The 23509-nt window shown below is 42.1% G+C and overlaps 1 protein-coding gene across 2 annotated transcripts in view; it reads right to left on the bottom strand.

Moving 5' to 3' along the window:
* Positions 1–23509, bottom strand: part of DPYSL2 (dihydropyrimidinase like 2) — a 408396-nt gene that overhangs the window by 189842 nt on the left and 195045 nt on the right. For both annotated transcript variants that reach the window (XM_085632753.1, XM_085632754.1), the window contains one exon: positions 2327–2415. In XM_085632753.1, coding sequence (XP_085488879.1) covers positions 2327–2415 — 89 coding nt within the window. The remainder of the gene's footprint in view (positions 1–2326; positions 2416–23509) is intronic.

The raw sequence follows: 23509 nt of genomic DNA on the forward strand, positions 1-23509 counted from the left end.
ATAGGGATGGCCCGGAACAAATATAAAAACTTAGGAAAAATTGACCTTTTCAAGACGTTACCCCTTCCATATAGGGAAAGATGCAACCGATTAATTCTCTCCAAGGTTTTATTTGAGGAGGCAAGTATCGGCTCCACATTGATCCTCTGAATATTTTGAGTTTGAGGTGAGATAATTATACCCAGGTACGTTGCCTCTGTGACCACCCCCGCCCCAAGCTCCACTGGAGACCCTTCCTCTGAATGCAACACTTGAGTCTTCCCCAAGTTTAGTTTATAACCGGACACTGCGCCAAAATTACCAGTTATAGCCTCGATTCTAGGCATAGCGCTACTCATATCTGATGACAAAACCGGAAGGTCATCAGCATATGCCAAGACTTTAGCGGAGTATAACCGTGCAGTTACCGGTAAAATTCCCATGTCCGACTCTAAACTTTCAATGAGAGGATCTATAAACAAAGCAAACAAAAGTGGGGAGCAGGGGCACCCCTGCCGTGTGCCCCTGTTGACCAAAAAAGTCTGTGACTCCTCTCCCCCCAACCGGACTATTGCCCTCGGGGTAGAATACATAGACTGTATTGCCCGTATATACCCGCTAGGAAACGACTTCCATCTCATTACGGCCCATAAGAATTTCCAGGAGACCCTGTCGAATGCTTTTTCGGCATCCGACAGGGCCACCCCAACCGGAACATCCATCGCCTGGGCCCAGTCGAATACTGAGATGAGTCGCCTAACGTGGTCCGTGGTCCCCCTCCCAGTGATGAACCCATGTTGTTGTAATGAGACGAGGGGGCCAATAACTTCTCCCAATCTCATTGCCAGACATTTCGAATAAATTTTGTCGGCGTTTATTAACGAGATCGGTCGATATGAGGAGAGCTCCTGAGGATCCTTTCCCTTTTTTTAAAAAACTACTATCACAGTTTGAGACCAAGAGGCCGGGGGAACCCCGGCAAACGCCGCTTGGAATACTGAAGTCATTGTCCCCTCTAACTTCTTCTTAAATTTAATATAGAACTCTAGAGGGATCGAATCTGATCCCATCGCCTTTCCTAATGCTAATGACGACATTGCCTTTTCAATCTCCTCCGAAGAGAGCCCCTCCACTAGTGCCTCTTTATCCTGTTCCTTTAGCCCCAAACAAGCCTTTCCCGCTAAATACCTCTCTGCGCTTGCGACTGGTTCTGATGTATACAGTTTTTCATAGTATTTTTTAAAAGCATTTTGAATCAGAGAGGGGGTCTCCACCAATCAGAATACTACATGGTTTCGTTTCCATATGCTTGGTGACTGCATTGTGCCCCTCCCCTAGCATGATTAGATTGTTGGTACATGTATTTATGCTCTTAAAATGATTCAAGATGTCATTTGTATTTGCGATTGCAATGGTTTAATACTATTTTAATTGTAGATATATTTATGTTTTATTCCTTGCATACTTTAATGGTTTTTTCACAAATGACCGAATAAAGTTATTATTATGATGAAGTGGGAATGACACCCAATTTATTTAGCTCAAGGGAGAGGAAGGAACTATGGATAGATCCCATTCACATGATGGCAGCACTAGTGGTGTTATGTGGTTGCAGGCAATGTGGGACGCTACTCCAAGGCTGTGGGGGTGGGTGGGTGGATTGGTTTGGGGTAGCCAACTTTACAGATGGTAATCTCCTTCTATACTCTGAATAAAACTTATTGTAAATAAAAAGTCATGGAGGAATGGGAGATGACCTATTGCAGAACGATCAGGACTGCATCTAACCTCATTTCAAGACACTGAAAGAGATCCAGCCAAAGCATCGGCCATTCTCTTTCTACATGGCTGTAATCCCAAATTAAACTGTAATTTGAGATGGTTTACTGGCTTTTGTTTCATACATATTTTATATGTAAAGGATATGCTAAAAGAAGAAAACCTACCTACAACCTGTGTCTGCAATGCTAAATATTTTTTATTTGCTACTGAGTTATTAAAATGACATCAACACCAGAGGGAGAATGGCTCTTGAACATCCACGGTTAGGTAAAACACAGGCTGCACGGTAACATTCACTTCAAGGTACAGATGATAAAACATTGCAGGGCAGATTTAAAATACCATCTACTAAATCGACTAAACCTAAATGGGCACGATATCTTATCTTTAGTAGTGTCTGGGTGCCTAAAGAAAAAAAAACATTCCTCATCGAAAGGCTAATTTTAAAAGTAATCGCTGGATATTTCGATATGTGAAAAAGCATTGGCATACCGTTGACCTCAACTAGTAAACAGCAGAGACCTCTACACCTTACTAATTAGTGTAGGACAGGACAGTAACTTACTTTATCAAGCCATCCTCCATGTAAATATCAGCCAAGAAAGACTGGTCATCATTGACGATTTTCCCGCCCTTGATCAAAAGACGATCGCTCTGAAATAAAGACAAGGTGTTATGAGACCATATGCTTTACCAGTAAAATCAGATGCAATGCAATGAAATCCTACAACAACTATGCAAACACTCCGGGATAGTAAAGCATCAAACCTGAGATAGCAGGATTCTTTGAAAACTGCCACCAAAGGGCATCTTGTTACCGTGGCATAGTGAATAACAATGATCAACAAACATTTGCGGATAACACCTCAAAACTGCAAGTGACATGAAATTAAATAAACCGGACATAGGTAAAAAAAAACACCAAAATAGCACGATCAGAAGCCCCTCATTTTACAAACAATTGCTCACTTGATTACAATAATGTAATAGCTGATTTAACACTTTTTACATTTACATTGAGAAATACACAATAAAAAAAAGACTCATAACCACTGTTTTTGGAATGTGGATAGCTACTGTCCCTTTGATTAAAGTTTAACATTCAACTTTGGAGTTCAGCCTAGAAAAGAGACTTTGAACTTTTAGCCAAGGTGTGAGTCACTAGACATTCAGGCAGAGTAATGAGAAAGTATGACTAGCAAATCTAAAATGCCCAACACGAAGCTAAACTATCAGAAAAGGTTAATGGAAACAAATGAGACCAATATCCAGGACTGCAGCGAGATAGCAGGAACTGTACTAAACAGTCTGACCACAGAAAGTGGTGCATATCGTTCAACATGCACAGTCAAGGAAAATTGCCACACACCCTTAACATAGCAAGAACCATCCTTTGCAGTCCTCTGATGAGGTCTTTCATGACAAAAAACAAGAAATCTGCAAGTGATTTGGTACAGACCTCTTCTTCGCCAATCAAATGTAAGAATATTGACCCACAACCCATTGACGCATTGAAATAACATTGAAAAATATCTATTTGCACTACTTAAAACACATCTTCACAAGCCGCATGGGACTCCAGTCTGTGGCGGGAAACATGTATTTGACGTCATCCCCAGGATACTGAAAGCAAATGCGATGTGTGCCAAACCAATATTAGAAACCCACTAAGCCAGAAAATCTTCCTAAAAAGTGCATTTGTTTGCCTCCTACTGAAGCTATAAAGATCCTTCATAAATCTTTTCAGGCAGAATACTGCAAAGCACTGGCATGCTAAGATTATCTCGACCGACCAAGCGTCCTTTATTCTTGAGGGTATTGCTACATGATCAACTAGAGCAGAGTGGCCTGGGCAGCATGCATTTAATGAGTGAAGTGATTAGATAGTGATGGCTTTTCAACCACAGACGTACATGTCCATCCACAGTGCTTTGAACTCTACCAAGATGTGTTCGAATCAGGGTCATTGTAATGTTTGTATGTTTTTAACATTCTGACAATTGATCTACCAGCTCTAGTTTGTGTTTAGAAAGCTGCACAGCACAAGAGAGAAGCACAGTATATATAGCATAGGCCTAAAACAACCGGATACTAATCTTAGCTCTCCTCAAGGTTCCTCCCTGAAATATTTATAGGAAGTTACCATACTTGTTGACTTGGAATGCTAAACTAATATCGCTGGTCCACCTCTGGTATTCATTTCCATGGTGAGACTATAATCAAAGAAGACAATTAGAGTTTTAATTCCTAGTCTAGTCAGAGGGACAATCAATCCTTGATTAAAGGGAATAGTAGAGAGAATGGCCACCCACAGTGGAGGTTTGTCTATTCTGCTCATTCAGAGCGTATTCACTCCCTCTTGGCATAACAAAGGAAGAGGGGCAATGCATTGTACAGCAAATAATACAAGCAAAAATGGTGGAAAGTCAAGCTCAAGGTACAAAGCCATGGTCAAGAACGGAATCTCAGTGCTAAATAGAGAGAATAAAATGAATAAAACAGTGGCAGCCCATAGGGAAACCTAGATGAGAAAATACTGAGCAGATTCTGATGTGATGGCCCAACTAAAAATTTATCTTTTTCCACCTTAAAATACCCAACGAGGCGGAGAAAATACAATTTATATTAAAAATATCAAAAATGCTTTCCTGGATAGGAGTAGTTTGAAGTAAGCTACCCAAAGAATACTGCAATTTGTAGATTATCCAGAAGATGTGGATGCAATTTTTGTTAAAATGTAATCCTAGTAAAGGATCTCAGAGGTATCTGTTGGGTTAAAATAAATAAGGTGCACAAAAGGCTGGTCTTTACTTTTATTTATGTTTTTCTGTAGACAGAATCCAAGACGAACATTTTTCATCAAGTATATATGTCCATAATATGTTCACAGATTTCCTATTTGCAGTGGTCAAACAATGAAACAAAGATACAACTATGAGATTTCATCAAGCGGATGCCGATTATGTGAGGACAAAAGTCAAATAGATTTATTAATATTTTGTAATTACAAATGTCCTTGCTGATCACCATTGGGTGGGCTTCAGGGGAGAAAAAAAGATTCATATAATCATGACAGGTAACATGTATTTGTGCATAGAAAATGTAATAGTGTCACTCGGAAACTGGCAATCAGTTTAAAGAGTGGGTGATTTTTCATGTGTTCTGAAGAATGTGAAAGAGGGATCATGAGAGAGAGGCGCACATCAGTTCTATTAGTGCTGGCATGAATTTGTCATTTTTTTCCATGTCTATGATTGATCTTGCAAACAGCAAACAACTGCTTTTAATGGTGCTCTCCAAATAAAGGAATGCCAGTGAAAATAGAGATCACACATTCTATATCTCAAGACTGTGAACTAATTTAACACACACCCAAGTATAAATCTTAAGATACATTACTTTCACACAATGCTAAACTTTTCACATTTCAAGGTCTGATGTTTGGAATATCTCAGCTATACACTATTATTTAAAGTCAAAGGCTTCAGACACAGATATTTTATAATAAGTAATGTTTTGTAAACTATTAAATCTACCAACAACATTTTACAAAAGATATTTCAATATTTTAAACTGGAAAAAAATAAAACTAACTACAAAGTAACCATAAATGGTATGTGTCCTCTTGGATAACCCCCCCCCCAAAAAAAAAACAGTTAAAGAGTTAAAAAGACAAGACAGGGGGCCTGTAGGTTTGCACAGTAAGGGGTAATCCCATGTTATGAATGACAAACAGAGCTAGATCAAGTTGAGTACACTATTTTGCAGTTGTCAAGCAAATGAGGATACAGTTGCAATTTCTTAGTTTCCCTGAAGAGGAAAAATATATATATATATATATATATATTCACTTAAAAAACCATAGGTTTCACACATGTTATAGTTAGCTGTACATTTCACTCGTAAAAAAAACCAATGAAATTCCACATTATAGTTAGATCAGGTAACTATAACTTGCGCGCCCACAATAAACTGCTGATGACGTCACATATTACATCACTCATGACATGGTCAGTGACATCACTCTTCACATCAATGATGACATCTGAAATGACACATTGTGGATTGCGGTCGCGCAAGTTATAGTTACCTGATCTAACTATAACGTGGAATTTCATTGGTTTTTTAACAATGAAATGTACAGCTAACTATAACAGGTGTGAAACGTATGGTTTTTTAAGTGAATTTGCAAGGTTTTTTAAATGCTAATTCCCAACTATAACGTGTGTAAAACCTATGGTTTTTTCAGTGAATTTGTACGGTTTTTTAAATGCTAAGTTATGTATTTATTTTTTATTCTGGTTTTTCACCGTGCGCACACCCTGCGCGCACGGTGCGCAGTTCACACGGTGCGCGCCTCGCCTTTTTTTTTTTTTACACAGTAACAATTTTTTTTCTCCCTTGCGGGTCCTTCAATTTATTTAATAAATGTGATTGTTATTTCTTTTTTTTTTTTTTTTGCCGTGCGCGCACGGTACGCGTAATTACGCGAAGTTCGCGGAATTTCTCAGTTTACGCCGTGCGCGTACGCTGCGCGCATTCGGCGTTTTTTTTAAAAAAAATTTAAAATTAATTTTTTTCCCTTGGGCGTCCTTCTGAGACCCCCTGACAAAGGCTAGGGGGTCAGGAACTGTCCAGCCTGCCCCCTTTTCACGTTATCCTCCTTTGTTTTTCACCCCCTCAGACTGCGAGAGACAAAATGGCGGCCGACACTTCCTGGTTTCGACCGATTCGAATGTTTACTATGATCTAACAACCAATCAGAATCGCGCACGGCACCGTACGCGTACGGTAAGCTTACCGTAAGCGCACGGAGCGCGCCCATAGATATATATATTGATTTAAATGCTATTTTCTCAGGAAATACTGCATAGATTTACACAAGACCTTCAAAAGGCACATCCCTGACCTGAGGGCTACCTCTGCCAAATTTCACATAATTCTGTTCAGCCGTTCGGGCTGTAGCTCGGACTAAAGGTCCTATGGAAAAATGCATGGGGAAAACGCGTTTTGGGACCCCCCTTTTTTCTCAGCCCCCGCTTGACGAATCCCCCCGAGACTTTCAGGGTAGGAGCGGAGCGTAGCGCCCCATTAGTTTTGAAAATTTCGCGAGGATTCGTCAACCGGCGCCAAAGTTATTCAAAATAGAATTTTGCTATGGAAACACGGTCCTAACTATAACTATCTACTGGCGACCGCCAGTAGATTATATATATATATATAATCCAAAATCCTCTAGTAACTGCACACTCAGTCTACGGTATACCATATAAAAGTATAGTCCTTCAACTATTGTCACTACCTGGGTGAGTTTACTGGAATGAACTTTATTTATATTCACATGAAGTGCTTGTATGTTCGTGTGATCAAAACTACGGTTGAAACGCGTAACGAGCAATAAACTGCTACTTGCCTGGTATACCCGAGACTCTGAGTGTGCATTTACTAGAGGATTTTGGATTATTTGAAATTGCCGGTTTTCTGGCATACTGGCGCTATGTACCAACTGACAATGGGCTCGGTCTCGGAATGACCCGCTTTCAAGGAATCAAAATATATATATCATCCATATCCATTTTCCGTCATACAACCAAGGCCGCCGAACTCCCGACGGGTGCATCCGTATGAGTGGGCATAGGACCCGCTTGCTCCGCAACTACAAAGATGTTTGGTGCGCTCACGGGGTGTTAAAATTGGCTTTATTAATTGCAGACGCGTTTCAGTGTAATGCCTTCCTCAGTGCGATAAAACCACTGTCCAAGGTGCACAGTATTAGGTTAAAATCATCCAGCATTCTTCATCCAGCATTCTTATTGGTTAATCAGTGGCCAATAGGAGGACAGCAATCACCCCAGGTATGGTAATGATGTGTCGACAGCCACGGTGTCAGATTGAATTATGGGCATCGATGCCCAATTAAGGTGGTTTGCCCCAATGTGCAACTGGATGCCAGTCACTGTCACGCACACCAGTCCTGCCACAGCTCAATACTAACCCACATGGGCTGGTATTGAAACCACTGTGCATCCAACACCCCTTGCCTTCAACTGGGTGTCAAACACAATCTCTAAGCAATTGTCCGTCAAATGGCTTGGCATAATCCAGGACCTGCATTGGTTGACGGAGTCTGTCAGCTGCGGTTCAGGCAGGATATATAGATACAGATAGACAGACAGATAGATATATCTAACACTTAGCCAATCCGCATCCTGCGATACCGGTGCGTTAGCAACAGCTACATTTATATAAGAGGAATCTTTCCAGGCAATCCCAAAAATAAAGACAGTGGCACACCAGAGGACAGCACAAAATTGCTTTATTCTGCCCACAAACTACGTGTTTCGGCGAAGCCTTTTTGAAGAATATTGTGTGTATCTATATGTATATATAAAAATCAATTGTCGCCCAAGAGCGAAGTAAAGACGCACTCACTTGTATTTTGAACCAAGGTCAAAGTAGTCTGACCGAAACGCGTAGGGCATGGCAAATAATGAATAAATTTGTCTAAATTACTTCAAAATACAAGTGAGTGAGTCTTTACTTCGCTCTTGGGCGACAATTGATTTATAAATACCGGCGTGGCTCTGCTGGAAAAGAAACACACCGCCCCTGAAAATCGAGCGTCAGCGCTACAACTTGGGCTGCATCTTGAAATATATATATACACATATACACACACATACATACACACACATGTATATATACATATACATACACACACACACACACCTTAGACACGACTACAGCCCGAACAGATGGAATTGAATGACACCAGATTTGGCAGAAAGCTAGAACTTGGTCCAGAAATAGTGCTTCTTGTGAATTGGTGTAAATACGGTCAGAGGTTTGAGATATTAAAGGAAAAACAAATGTATCCATCTTGGATTGGGTTGCAGAGTGTTCGCGAATCCAACAGATCTCAAAAAGCTTAGAAATTCACTGAAAAACAACAAAGGTTACAGGGATGTTGTAGTTGGGCTCAGATTTCACTCAAACGACATCTGTGAAATTCAGCAGTTAAAGCTATCTAGTTAACTATAACTTGCACCCCCGAAATGCACTACTTATGATCTCACATATTACATCACTCATGACATGGACAGTGACAGCACTAATGACATCTCCAATGACGTCACTGATGACATCATCCAGCAATTGTAAGTGTTTTCTAGGAGTTTGAGTGTTAAAGATATATACTAACCTGCTCCAAAAGTTAGATTAGTAAACTAGGTGCACTACTAAGGAGTGATACTACTTATAACATATAATATGTGAGTGGCTGTGTGACTGTGTATCAGTGTGTGGGTGTCTGAGTGCCTGTATGGGTGTGTGAGTGGCTGTATGGTTGTATAAGAGGGTGTGTGAGTAAGTATGGGTGAGTGACTGGTTGTGTGAGTCGATGTATTTGTGAGAGGGTGGGTGAGTGAGTCACTTTATGGGTAGGCAAGTGTGTGAGGGTGGCTGTATGGGTGGCTATGCGAGTGCCTCTATGAGTGAGTGAGTGTTTAAGTGGGTGTATGGGTGAGTGGGTGAGTGTGTCAGTGGATGTTTTGCTCAGTCGGTCTGTGTGAGTGGCGGTATGGTTGAGTGAGTGTGTGTGTGTGAGTGATTGGTTGTATGGATATACCAGTGTATGAGTGGTTGTAAGGGGGTGTGTGAGCGATTGTAGGGGTGTATGGGTGTGTGAATGTTTATGTAAGTGGTTGTGAGGGTGAGTGAAAGGGTGTGTGAGTAGTTGAATGGGTGTGGGATTAGCTGAATGGGTGTGGGAGTAGCTGAATGGGTGTGGGAGTAGCTGAATGGGTGTGGGAGTAGCTGAATGGGTGTGGGAGTAGCTGAATGGGTGAGTGTGTGTGAGTGGCTGGATGGATGAGTGTGTGTGTGAGTGGCTGGATGGATGAGTGGGTGTGTAAGTGACTGTGGGTGTGTGAGTGGGTGTGTTAGTAGTTTTATATGGGTGAGTGAATGGCTATGTTAAGAGGCTGGATTGGTGAGTAACTGGCTGTGTGAGTGACTGTATGGTTGAATATGTGGGTGTTTGAGTAGCTGTAAGGTTGAGTATGTGGTTGTGTGAGGTGTATCAGTGAGTGGGTGGTTGTGAGAGTAGCTGTATGTGTGAGTAGTTGCATGTGTGAATCAGGGTGTGTGCGAGTGGGTGGGTGTATGGGTATGTGAATGTGTGTAAGAGTGGTTGCATGGGTGTGTGAGTAGGGGTTTGAGAGGTTGTATGGGGGTGTGAGTGGATGATGTAATCAGTGAAGTCATTGGAGATGTCATCAGTGATGTAATAAGTGAGGTCACTGACCGAGTCATGTGTGATGTAATATGCGAGGTCATATCAGTGCATTGCAGGAACATAAGTTATAGTTGACTCAGGTAACAATAACCGATGAATAGCTATGGTTTTGTACAAGTGAAATAGGAGCCCAACTACAACATCCCTGTAACCTTTGTTTTTTTAGTGAATATCTACTTTGTATTTAAATTATATTTAAGTGTAACCTCTAAACTTTGAGAATGGGTGTGTGAGGGGTTGTATAGGTCTATGAGTGGGTGTGTGAGTGACTATGCGAGTCTCGAATGGCTGTGTGTGTCTGAGTGCATCTATGAGTGACTGCATTCGTGTCTGAACGCGTTTGTGAATGTATTTTATTTAATTTGGACAATTTTTGCATATTCGCTGCAACGCTACACAGGGGTGCACTGACAGTCATCGCAAATCCACAAATACCGCATGTGGAAAATAAAAGCTGTATTTTTTTCATATAATACATATCAGTTGTTCCTCAAAGATCCATATATTCCAGCCATGTGGTCAGGGCATACCCAACATGACCCATTATACCATTTTCTGCCATTTAGTTTGAGCCACAGGGACTGTTCCGAAGAGATAAAATGGTGAGTGCAACTCTTTACTCATGTTGAGGCCAGCCAATCACAGTATTCCTGTTGGCATGCACATTCGTGATTCGTGGAATCGTAGCAGCCATAGATCTACCAAATTGGATTTCTTTTAATATCTCGCAAACTACTGAACTGATTTACACCAAATAACAAAAGGCAGAATCAGCATACCAATAGCTAGCTTTCTACCATATTTGGTGTAATTCCATAAAGCAGTTCGGGCTGCAGGAGAGTCTAAAGAGTCTATGGGAATAAACATGAGAAACACACTTTTTTTTTTTATACCGTCCCGTTTCTCTGCCCCCCTTTAATGGATCACCCCCGAAACTTTCCGTGCACAAAAATAATCACGGCACACTTTTTGGGGAAGATTCGCCAAACGGTGCCAAAGAAAAAGGAAAGTCCAAAAGCTCTTTTCCTATGGAAACATGGTCCTAACTATAACTAGTAGGTAAAAAATATATATATATTTATTTTACCTACTAGTTATTGTCTAGTATATCCCCATATATAAAAGGTTTTGCTACTTTTATTGTATAAAATTTCGTGTTTTAAAACCCCATATTTCGAAAGGGACCCTGTGAAATACAGATTTCATCATCATAATTAGAGCACCAAAACCACTCAGTGCTGCTTTTCCATTATCAGGGCTACTGGGATTTTGTGAGATAGGGGGACCAAATTATGTAGAGGTCATCTAAATTATGAAATCCATTCTCTAGTAGGATCAATTCAGCAAATTATGAAGCAAATGTAATAAATGCTGTAAACATGTTCAGTAAACGCTGCACCCCCAGTCACAAATCTACTGACCCTCACCATCATCCATAGTGTTATCAATTATTTTTCCATAAAAGCAAACCCAAGCATAACATTCTGATTCCAATCAGGGCCCAATGTTAGCTACCCCTTGAAGAAAACAGCCTTTTCAAGCTTACTACCCTAAAACAACCATGGAAAATAAGAAACTCACCATAGATAATGTGCAGCCTGGTTCTAGATTACCATTTTGAGGTTCTGGTGACATTTACAAACCACTTGTGGTTTATGATGTCACCAGTATCCTAGTATTGACATCCCAGTAAGGCAGAAGGGCAACGAGTAAAGAAGGTTGAAGTAGGAAAGTTACTGCTCCAGCAGGAGAATATTTAAAACTAAACAGTACAAATACTCTGTTTTTGGGAAAATATGGTTACAAGATGTGCAAGGAGCAGAGAGATTGCGAGACAAAAATATACTATGGAGACTCTAGGTGAAAAAAGGGGCGGAAGAGAATGCACACATAGCAAGAGTCACTGCAAGCGAGAGCATGTAAACTGTAGTGACATGTCTAATAGGAAGCATTTATGTTATCTATGGCCAAGGAAGGCCAACTCGGAAGAGAGAAAAAAAGACGACTGACCGCGTGGATTAGAATTGTTTCAGTGGTTTCCTTTCAGCACCATCCCTTGGATGATCCCCAGGTTGGAACTAGTCCAGGACCTGTCGCTGGAAGCCTCACGAGAGAGGTGAAAATTAAGTGGAAGTATTGGATGAGAAATGGAAAAGCAAAAGGTGTCAGCACAGTAAAATAAGCTACTGAATCAGTGCAGTTTACAAGTGTTCTGCCGGATTTTTGCATTCGGTGTAGGTGGATTGCAATTGCTGTTGGCAACAACGAAATAAGCAACTACATGACATGACTGTATTACGTGGATTTATGTGAGGTGCTCTAAGGTGCATATAAAAGTGGCAAATATCTGAGGAACTTCATTTTTAAATTAAAAAAAAATCTACTTGCAATGAAGAAGAAACAATATTTTAATAATCGCACTTTACAGCAATGTCTTGTGATGAGATATTAAGGGGGGGAGCCGGCTCTCGTGCAGCAATGAGCACTTCATACATTTGCAATATAAAAAAATAATAACCTTAATAATTATATGTAACAATTTACTATAGCTCCACTGCACCAAGAGGTACTGGTGCCCTTTCACAAAGAACACAGATCAATGCATTGAAGGTAGCATTCTTGGTAAGATTAAGATGAAACCACAGAAGGCAGTATCAGAGTGCAAGGCATGGTAAGACCAAAGACGCAATCATTGGATAGACTACAAAGTGTTTTACACTTGGATAGTCAAAAAAAGCTTTTTGAATCCGGTTATATAACATTACTGGTAATAAATGTGTGCTCAAACAGGGGCCTATTCACAAAAACATGTTGGGAGTATGTACAGTAGTACTCTTGTAGTTCTTTTAGGTCGCAGCCTACCAGACCGCGTAGCTGTCTGGTTTGCTAAATACACCTGGGAGACATTCAGAAAGTTGACCTAGGAATGCATTCCAACCTTTGTCTACTATTGGCTTTGTGGTTTATAACTCACATTTTCTGGCTTTCTACTTGCTAGCTTTATTTGCTTTAGGCTGTCCAGCTCGAGTTCGTACCTCCGGTTGCCCAAACCTTTTTTACTGTATTCTTTCACAAACTCGCTTTCTATTAACAGGTCTTTAAATCTTGCTCTTATCTTGTCACATTTGCTGTGCATTCAAAGACAAGAGGTCAACTGCCAGGCTATGTCTTCCATGGAACTTGGTGTTTTATTTTTCTTTCTCTGACTTCAAAGTGAGAGGATTTATGCAACAATCATGCTGGCTAGTGGGGGCTGCTTGAGGAAGGCTCAGATGTTATTTTTTTTCTATAACACAACAAAATGTAAACGTCTGTAAATGAACTGTGGGAACAAAAATCAAATCAATAAATTAGGTGATGGTATATCCACACATTATAGTTTGTGTGAGGTACACTTTTATCAGTTAAACTGTACGCGAGTGCAAATATAATTGTCATTTCAATGGAAAGTGTGTTGCCTGTAATGGCAGTACGCTACCATACAATCCATACTGCACGTTACCCCACTCTACACCACTCCACATCACTACACTCTTCACCACTACACACTACGCCACTCCACACTGCATCACTGCACTCTTCTCTGCACCACTCCATGCCTCTACACCACTCTATGCCAATGCACCCTATCCTACATTACTCTATTATGCACCACTGCACTCTACACCGCTTCGTGCCACTCCTCTCTATGCCACCCTACTCTGCTACACTGCACTCTATGCCAATGTACTCTGCACCAAATCACTATACGCCACTCTATTCTGGTCTGTGTCACTGCACTCCATTCTACTCTGCAGCACTGTACTCTACGCCACTCTACTCTGTGCCACTGCACTATGTCATTCTACTATACACCACTGCCCTCTACGACAGTATACTCTGCACCAAATCACTCTCTGCACCACTTCACTCTACTCTGAAACAATCTACTCTGCCACTGCACTCTATGCCAATCTACTCGCACTACTGCACTCTACGCCACTATACTCTACACTTTGCCACTACACTCTATGCCTCTACACTCTACACCATTGCACTCTGCACGGCTGTACTCTAAGCCACTCTACACCAATGCACTCTAATCTGTGTACGACTGCACTGACACTGCACTCTATGCCACTTCACTCTACACCTCTCTACTCTGCACCACTCTATGCCACTGCACTGTACGACCGTATACTCTGCAACACTGCACTCTTTGCCACTCTACTCTGCCAATTCACTCTACTCTGAAACAATCTACTCTGCCACTGCAGTCTGCACTACACCACTGCATGCCACACCACACCACTCCACTTTACACAAACCCAATACACTCTACGCCACTGCACTCTATGCCAGTCTACTCCACTCTACACCGTTGTATCTATGCCACTCTACACCAATGCACTCTGAGCCACTCTACTCTGCGCCACTCTACTCTGTGGTGTACCACTGCACTGACACTGCACTCTACGCCACTTCACTCTACACCGCTCTACTCTGCACCACTCTATGCCATTTTACACTACCCCAGGCTACTATGCACCACTGCACTCTACACCACTCCATGCCACTCTACTCTGCAACACTGCACTCTGAGCCAAAGCGCTCTACACCACTACTCTATACCACTCCACTTAAGATCACTTCACTCTAATCTGAAAAAATATACTCTATGCCAATCCACTCTTCTCCACTCTGCGCCACTGCAATCAACGCTGCGCATCTCTACTCCACTCTATGCCACTACTCTATGCCACTGTAATCTACCTTGCGTCACTCCACTCCGAAACAATCTACTCTGCGCGACTCCACGCCATTTACTCTACACTGCACCACTCTATGACAATGCACTCTACACTAAACCACTGCACTCTATGCCAATTCACTCTACACCACTTTACTCATAACCAATACACCCTACGCCACTGTACCAATGCCAACTACTTTGTAGCACTGCACTTTACACCACTAAACTCGATAACATTCTACTTTATGCCACTGCACACTACATCTCTCTGCACCACTGAACTCTACATAACTGCTCTCTACAACACTCTACGACCCTGCACTCTACAACCCTGCATTCTACTCTGCATGGCATGATTGCACTCAATGCCACTGCACTGTACTCTGCTCCACTCATCTCTTCACCTCTGCACTCTACACATCTGCACCACTGCACGCTAATTCACTCTACGCCATTGCACTCTATACCAATGCACTCTACACCACTTTACTCAAAATCGATGCACAGTGCACCACTACACTCTACGCCAATCTACTCTGCAGTACTTAACGTCACTTCACTGTAGACCATTCTACTCCACTTCACTCTAAAACACTCCACTATGATGCTCTACTCCATTAAACTCTGCTCCAGTGACACTCTACTTCACTTTATGCCACTCCACTTTACACCATTTTATTCCACTCGATGCCATCCTATGACACTACTGCACTCTACGACACTCTACGCAACTCCCTCTATGCCAATCCATGCCACTGGACTCCACTCTATTCTATGACACACTACTCCACTCTATGAGAATCTACTCAGCTGTATGCCATTCTTCCCTACAACACTACTCCACTCTATGAAACACCCTTCACACTACTCCACAACACTCTATGCCACTCTACTCAAAACACTCCACTCAACACTGGCATTGTGCTGCGCTCAACTCTACGGCCTTCCACTCTATGACACTCTACTCCCTCTACGACACTCCAGAACACTCTACGCTACTCAATGACACTCCACTTCACTCCTCTCCATGCCACTCAACTCTATGCAACTCCATTCCACAGGATACAACTCCACTCTACTCCACTTTTGGACACTTCACGTCACTCTCCTTTACCCTACTAACTTTTAGTCACGCATAACAGCAGCCACTCTGGTGTACAATATTGCTAAAACATATTGGCAAAGACAAGAGCTCTTGCATAGCAGAGGCAAGACCTATTGACTTTCCCAATGCTTGTTTTTTTATGTAATCTTACATGCCTTTGTGCATCAGCCCCAAAATATCCTACTCCATATTAGTAAAAGTGCAAAGAGGACAGTCCCGTCTTGCTTTACTATTTCCCATACTAACAAATGCTTTTTGAACCAGCCCAGAGTGGTTTATCATCTAAGACTCAAAGTGCTTTAAATGCAGGTGGTACCAATGACTAAATGAGTGTTGATAATTTATCGACCTCTGAATGATGGCAAGCTGAGTGCAACTGCCGTTATTCAAACCGGTCCACCTCAGGTTCCATTATGGCTATGGGGCCTTACTAGACTGGCAGACATGAGATACCTAGAATAAAACTAGACCTTGAACAGTAACTTTCGTGAACAATCTGGTAAGTCAATATTTTAGCTACATTGCAACTGGCTGAAGAAGTTAAACCTATGATCATATACTGTAAGTGTGTGGAAATAGTTTGGTCAATATGTATTAAAGATCTGTACCAAAGAGCATTTGCATAAATTACTCAAATGGATTTAAATGATATTTGCCTCACATATATTGTATGGTTGAAGGACAAACGGCCTTGTTGCCAGTAGTTACTGAGCCACCAAGAGTCCCTGGGTAGACTGGCAGGAAGGTTCAATTTACCATGGTCTGCCAGAACGAGGCATATGCAAATGACCAAGGGGCCAGCAGATGTCCAAGACAGTTAGGTTTTCTGCTTCGCCTGGGATCTGAAGGTCATGAGTTTGATTTCAGGCAAAGCCAAACCAGTCTTCCAACCTTACGAGGTCGGGAAACAGTAACATAACATAGAATAAAACATAGCATAACACACATTCACACAGAAGGGTGTCTTGCCGCTGAATAACTTATGTTGATTGTTACCCAAGTCAATGGTACCCATTTTATCGACCTCAAAAGGATGAAAGGCTGAGTAGACCCGCCGGGATTTGAACCTGTGACCATGAGGTCAATCACAGGCCCCTACAGTGCACCCATTAGTCCACTAAGCCACCAGACCTAGCTAAATAGCATTACACTTTCAACTTGCAGCACTTTGAGTGGTATCAGTGATGTATAAAGTGCTTCATCAAAAACAAGCTACTTAACACACAATACACTAATCTCCGTCCTACTTCGCTCTTCACCCTCCAAAATGATAGTTTGCAAAACTGGGAACTGCACAAATTGTGCATCTTCACAAAAAATGTGGACGTGTGGATCTCATCCATGTGAACCAGAGGCACTTACAGTAAAGAAACGAAGTTAACAAATAGTCCCTATTAAAATCTTTTTAACTTAAACCAAGCAACGTAGTAATTAGGACAGGCCAGCTGTGGGGAAGATAGTCGCATTTCACCATTTCATTAGCACAGAAGTGAGTAACGAATGAGAAAAATCTGTCTGGGAATGAGTACCACACCTGAGGGCTAGAGACGGGAGGCGGAGGGGCTGGAATGTACCGACAGGAGACAGAGACAATGAGACAACGGCTTATATTTAGGAAATTACATGAGACTCTGTTCAAGGCACCAGCATAAGACAGGATGGCAGCAAGCGAGAAACAGGGGGTAGAAGCGAGAACTGAAAGATTCGTTTCAGACACGGAAAGGAAAATGTGCGCCACCAAATGAACAACTTCTCAGAATGGAGGAATGTACAGCGACTTTGTGTAGAGAAAAAAAAAAGTTCCCTGAAAATTAAGTCTGTTGGGTGCAGTCCAGCGATGTGCTTATTAGCCATGGAGGCAGAATCTGCGTGGAAACGCTGCAGGCATAAACAGCACACAGCAGCAGCGACTGATGGAGCGGCGGGCAGTCGGGGCCAAAGGAATGTTTGCAGATCAAGCCAAGCTACGTGCAGGGCCGGGATGTGGTCGAGGGTTCGCGCCAGCACTCCGCTCTGCAGCACCCTGACCACAGAGAGACTTCAGTCCCTCTGGTTCAACCTCATGTTTGATAGCGTAGGGATGAGCGAACATTTATAGTAACCGGATGCACTGCAAACTTACATTAGCGAGATTGGATACATAAAGAGAAAACAATGCCAAGTTGCTCATTTGTATATTGCTTGCTGGAAGGGAGGAGGCTGAGGAACGAGGGGGTAGAGGAGATATTTAGGAGAAAGAGCCGGGGAGAAAAGGGGGAAGAAGTCTTGGTGGGAAGTAAGAGAATTCAGGGAAAGCTTTTGATTTTAAAATCATGGTACCCTGTTAGAGAGATGCAAGGAAATGCGAGAGAATCTGAAAGATGGGGACTGCCTCCTCCTCCACAGAGTCAACAGTAAGACTCAGCACCAAGCCTTTGCCTACTATATACATGTACCTGCAGCCCTACAGACTGCCAGGGAGTGGGAGAGAGGGAGCGCTTCATTCCAGGTGCACAAACATCTGGGAAGACAAGTTTAAGGTTTGGAGAAGGAGCTCCACAGGGCACTGAACACTGGGCTCCAGCACTCACTCCCCTAACCTACTGTGCGCTCTGGATGGAGAGCTTAGACCTCAAGACCACACCACAGATCGCCCAATCGCCAGCTCGAGGGACTTATCCAAGAACACACGTAGGGTAGGGTAGGGTTATGAGGTCTAGACCTTTAAACTTTGCATTGAAAAGCAGTGTGTAAACTAGACTGTCTCAAGTTTAGTAATTATTACAGCAGACATCGTGTCCATAATTCATTGCACAACACACCTCGAACAACGGTTGAAGGCGGGTAGCATTGAATCAAAACAAGGTGTCGACTCAAGCTCACCTAGGAGAAAACACCATTATTCAGGGCTAAATTACTTAGAACGTTTTTGCACAACAACCACACCATGCGCAAGCCACTGATCTGTAGAGGAGTAAAGAACACAAACATAATCTTCCTTTCAATAGCATGCTCTTCTAAAACTGAAAATGCACACCACATCCATGGTGTGCAGGGTTCCCCCTACCCAGGAATACCTCTAATTTTGAAATTGTCTGTGTGATGAAGGCACACATGGTCATGCCCAGAAATCTCCCAACTACTCAGTGCTTTATTATTAATGTAAAGGTATTCGTGCCGGGGCCCAAACTTCAGTTCAGAAGCTCGTGGCCCGCACTACTGGAAGTTGGCGTGCCGAATACCAAGACTGGCCAGTTTGTATAAAAATCCATGCCTCTTTAGTTCAACTCCAAACTTACCCCTCCCTTTCTTTCCCTCACTCTTTAATGTTCCTTATTTCTCCCTTTGTTATGATATTATGTCTCTCTTACTCCGCCTAGCCCGTTTAAGTGTTTTTTTCTTTTTTGCTGTGGGTCAAAGTCTGATGGGGAAAATAAGTGCTGGTCCCCCAAAATGAGTGCCGTTGGCCTCACCTGCAACCACCGACTCAAACTAAGCCCTGCCATCCCAAACATGTCTGCTTCTACACTTCAGCTGAAAGCTTGTTGCCTTCCTGGCAACATTGTTGCAAAGCAATTGTTTGGCCAGATTGCTAAAGTCTAAACACTAGATTTGTTCAAGCCTTATGAGAAGACTTCTTGTTTTCAAAGCAAGTGTTTTGTTACACTTCTGTTTTGACTGAATGTTGCAGAGACAGATGCAAAAAGTGTTACTATTGCTCAACTGTAAACTTCCCTGGTCAGCAAGGATTCTGCTGCCTTTGATGGGATGTACTCTTCATATAGGACTAATGAAAACGAATAAGCACCTTTCCCAGCCATTCCATGAAGTTCTATGCACACGAGAACGTGTTGAAAGGGAAGACAGACTTGGAAAGGTCAGGCCCAAGGTTAGACCCAAGTCCTGCAAAGGAAGACAACTGGCAATACAATCTAGTTACTCCTGCACAACTGCATGAGAGGAACATCACACAGGACTGCTCACTGATTAGTCATTGTTGGGCAAAACATTTCATGTGCTTATAGGATGCAATTTCCAAATAGGAGGAATTGTACGTCCTCCCGTTAGCCTCAATGGATGTCATACAATTTATAATTAGTAAGCGACTCACAAACTAAATAAAAAAAAAAAAACTTTAAAAAGAGGAGTATGGAAAAGCTAATAGTTCTTCCTATCAAGAACCCTTCACGCTACATTCAAAGAAAGAAGTTCAAAAAGGATTTTCACTTGTCCAACAGACTGGATGAGATTCATGGCTTTCCATGAAGTATCAAACATCATATATTCAACAGCATTTGAGATCAGCAACGGTTCAGGGATTACTGCCTCTGGACCATATGCCCTTTATTCACATCTTAGTGTCAAGTGCAATCCTCATAGTCATTGACAAAAGGGTATGATCGCCATAGTACATTTTTTAATACACACCTAAAGAATCTTCAGAACAGTGTACATTAGGAAAATACATTGAAAGAACCATGTCAAACTCAAATAAATGCAATAAACTCAAATCAAAATTTTAAATAGGCTACAAGACGATATACAAATTATTAAAGGGGGGATTTTTTTTTTTTTTTTTACAGACAACCCCACACCAGACTGGATTGATTAACCTTCATGTATAACATAGGTTTTGGGCTCCCTTCGAAAATGTTTTAGAAAGCAGAATTTCAAATACAATGGGAGAATGAAAAGCAGTTCGAAATATGGTTAAAAGGTTCGGTTTTAAAATGCATGGAATAATTTATCCATGGCCCAGTCAGAGGGCACGAGTAAGGCATCCAAGCTTTGGCCTTTGTTTGGCAAGAATAAATAAACGGTTTTTACACCAATCTGTATGTGAGGAGTCTGTTATTGGCTGCAGTATAAAGGTCTATCAAAACGATTAAAAAAAAAGTTTATATTTAACAAGGAATTTATGAGAAAAGCTGGTCTAGCATTGAAGTCTTTGTTATTTCAAGGCTTTGGGCCTTTTTAGAGTTCAGGGGACAGAGTTTAATCTGTAGAGAAGGCCAAGGACACTTCCTCTGCCATCCCGAGGGACCTCCGCCTGCTAAATTTAGGAATGTCCACCAGCCGCAGGGACATCGCTCTACATTGACAGGAATCGCTGTCAATGTATGAAAAGTTTGATGGACAGTCCTGTCAAACTTGTTTTGTTTTTCAAAAATAAACTTCTAAAGTGGAAGCTTGTTTAAAAAAAAAAAAAAACAAGCATTGGCATAGCCAATAGGTCTTGCCTTTGGGACCTTATAAGTGTTTAGCCATGCAACAGTTGCATAACCAAATACTTATAAGGTCCCAAAAGCGAGACCTATTGGCTATGCAAAGCGGCCGTGAAAGTAAAAATGATCGCGATCAAACATCAAAGCGGCCGCGCAAGTTAAAGTAATCGCGGTAAAGCGCTGCGCCCGCGCACATGCACTGTAGCTCTAGGCTGGCCTGGTAGCACTTTGAGTCCTCTCAATAAGTCTCACCAGACCAGCGAATGCGCTGGGTCAGGCGAGACCTAAAATCCTAAATGACACCCTGACCATGGGAGTTTACTCCCCAGGTGTGGGGGTCATTTTGCTTTTTCCTGTCTTCAAAGGGGGAAAACACGAAAAAAGCACTCTGACATACACCCTAATTAGGGCAGTCTGAGACATACCCTTCCTCCAATGGCCCTTCCTCGGTCATGCTGTCGAGGAAGTAGTACACTGAAGGAACCAACAGGGACTTAAGGTTTACTCATCACTAAGTGAGGAGAGCAGACCAAGGGTTGGGTAGACAAGGAACTCCGTTGCCTAGGGGACAGAAGCCCCTAACAGCCTAACTCCAAATCAGGCCCTTAGTCTATATGCATGTGTCCTATATGCTTTCAAACCCCATTCTGTGGTGGATTTGCTTGGTGTTTACAGCTACGCTTCCCAGACTTTTTAATGATGCATATATATTCAAATACGGAGACCCTGGTTGGTGGATCCGATAATGGGTTGGGGTTGGCATGGGTTCCATTTGATGTAAAAGGAGTTGACTATTTAAATGCAGATAAGGGGATTTCACATAATGTTTAGAAAGTGTTTGACCATGCCTTCAAACATGTAACTTATTATATGTGGTGAAGTATTAATTCTACTAAAACCCAAATGTGGATTGTGCGACCCATAAAAGACACAGCATACCCTTTTCTACAACAATGGAGCACCCAGTGAACAAGTGTGTGCAAGTTCATTAGAATCTAGGAATAGAGTGAGAGCCTTCCATTATACTGCCTAGGTACTTCAAGGAAGAAGGAAGAGCGTTCCCAAAAACGGTTGCAGCGACAGAAAAAGCCTCGCTACCACCAAACTTTCTTTCTAAAATTATGGTCTGAGCAAACTGAAATGGTCATCTGACCACAGGGCTCATCCCGATTGAGAGTGTACATTTTTGAGGAATAAGCTTAAACTCTTCTGTTGCGCAACCCTGTACACCGAGCATCCTTTGTTTAAAGAATTGGTGGGAATATACTAGCTTGCATAATTTTATTAGAGTCAAAACTATTCTGCATGGTTTGGGAATCCTCAGATACACTTAAGTGAGGATCCAAATCTCATATGGTGAAGGAGAGGGCAGATTTGGTGATCAACTACTTAACTGCCATGCTGGTTGTTCTGGGTAATTACACCAACGTTGATCACAAGTAATTAATAACACAAATGTAAAGATATGTGGAGGAGAACCCCGAGGGGGAAACATAAAGTACTAAGAAATTTCTGAAGACTATTGACTTCTAAGCAAGAAATTAAACTCCCAATCAGAGTCAACACCAAAATGGAGATTAACATATTGTGGAACGGTTTCTCTACCAATTGGGGGTTTGATGAAGTGCAGACCTTTTTCAAATTTGTGGGAAATTAGAGCTTCACAAATCCATTTTGAATTACTCGTGTGTTTCATAAAGAGAAACTATATTCCAAAGGAATATTAGCTTTCATATCATTACCATCTAGAATAATGAGCCCTAAAAGCATTTAAGTAACATAAGAAATGAATGCAAAGCCGAGAGAAATTACCCACGAAAATTAATTATAATATTCTGTTCTGGTGGCTTAGTGGACTAATGCTTCTACTTCAGGGGCCTGTGTTCGACCTCAGGTTCGAATCCTAGAGGGTCCATTCAGCTTTTCATCCTTCTGAGCTCGATAAAATGAGTACCATTGTGTTGGTTAACAATGAACATCTGTTATTCAGCACCAAGGATACAGGAGTCAGGCAGACTCGCTGACAGTACCTTGGATGCGTCGATGCTCAGGGATGATGCATTGAAATAGCAGGGAATGTGCCGGTTCTGAAAGACGCTTAACCTTCAGTTGCAGCACCAAATACTCACTTCCAAGGGCCCAGGACTGGATTTGACACCACTTAGCAGAGCAGGACTCACAGCAGAGTAGCCCAGGTGCTGGTAGCAAGATGCAGGTGAAGTCTTTGATATCCTTGAGACTTCAATGACAGGAGGCAATCCCAAACAAGCCCTTGGATAACCTTTAGAGATGCAGGATGTGGAGAGTAAAGTCCAGTCCTCTCACTCACAGACAAGACGCAGCAGGCCAACACAGCAAAGCAAGCAGCAAAGTGGCAGGTCCTCCTGGCAGCACATGAGCTCTTCCTGGCA

This window comes from Triturus cristatus, chromosome 11 (assembly GCF_964204655.1).
Source record: "Triturus cristatus chromosome 11, aTriCri1.1, whole genome shotgun sequence".
Lineage (NCBI taxonomy): Eukaryota > Metazoa > Chordata > Amphibia > Caudata > Salamandridae > Triturus > Triturus cristatus.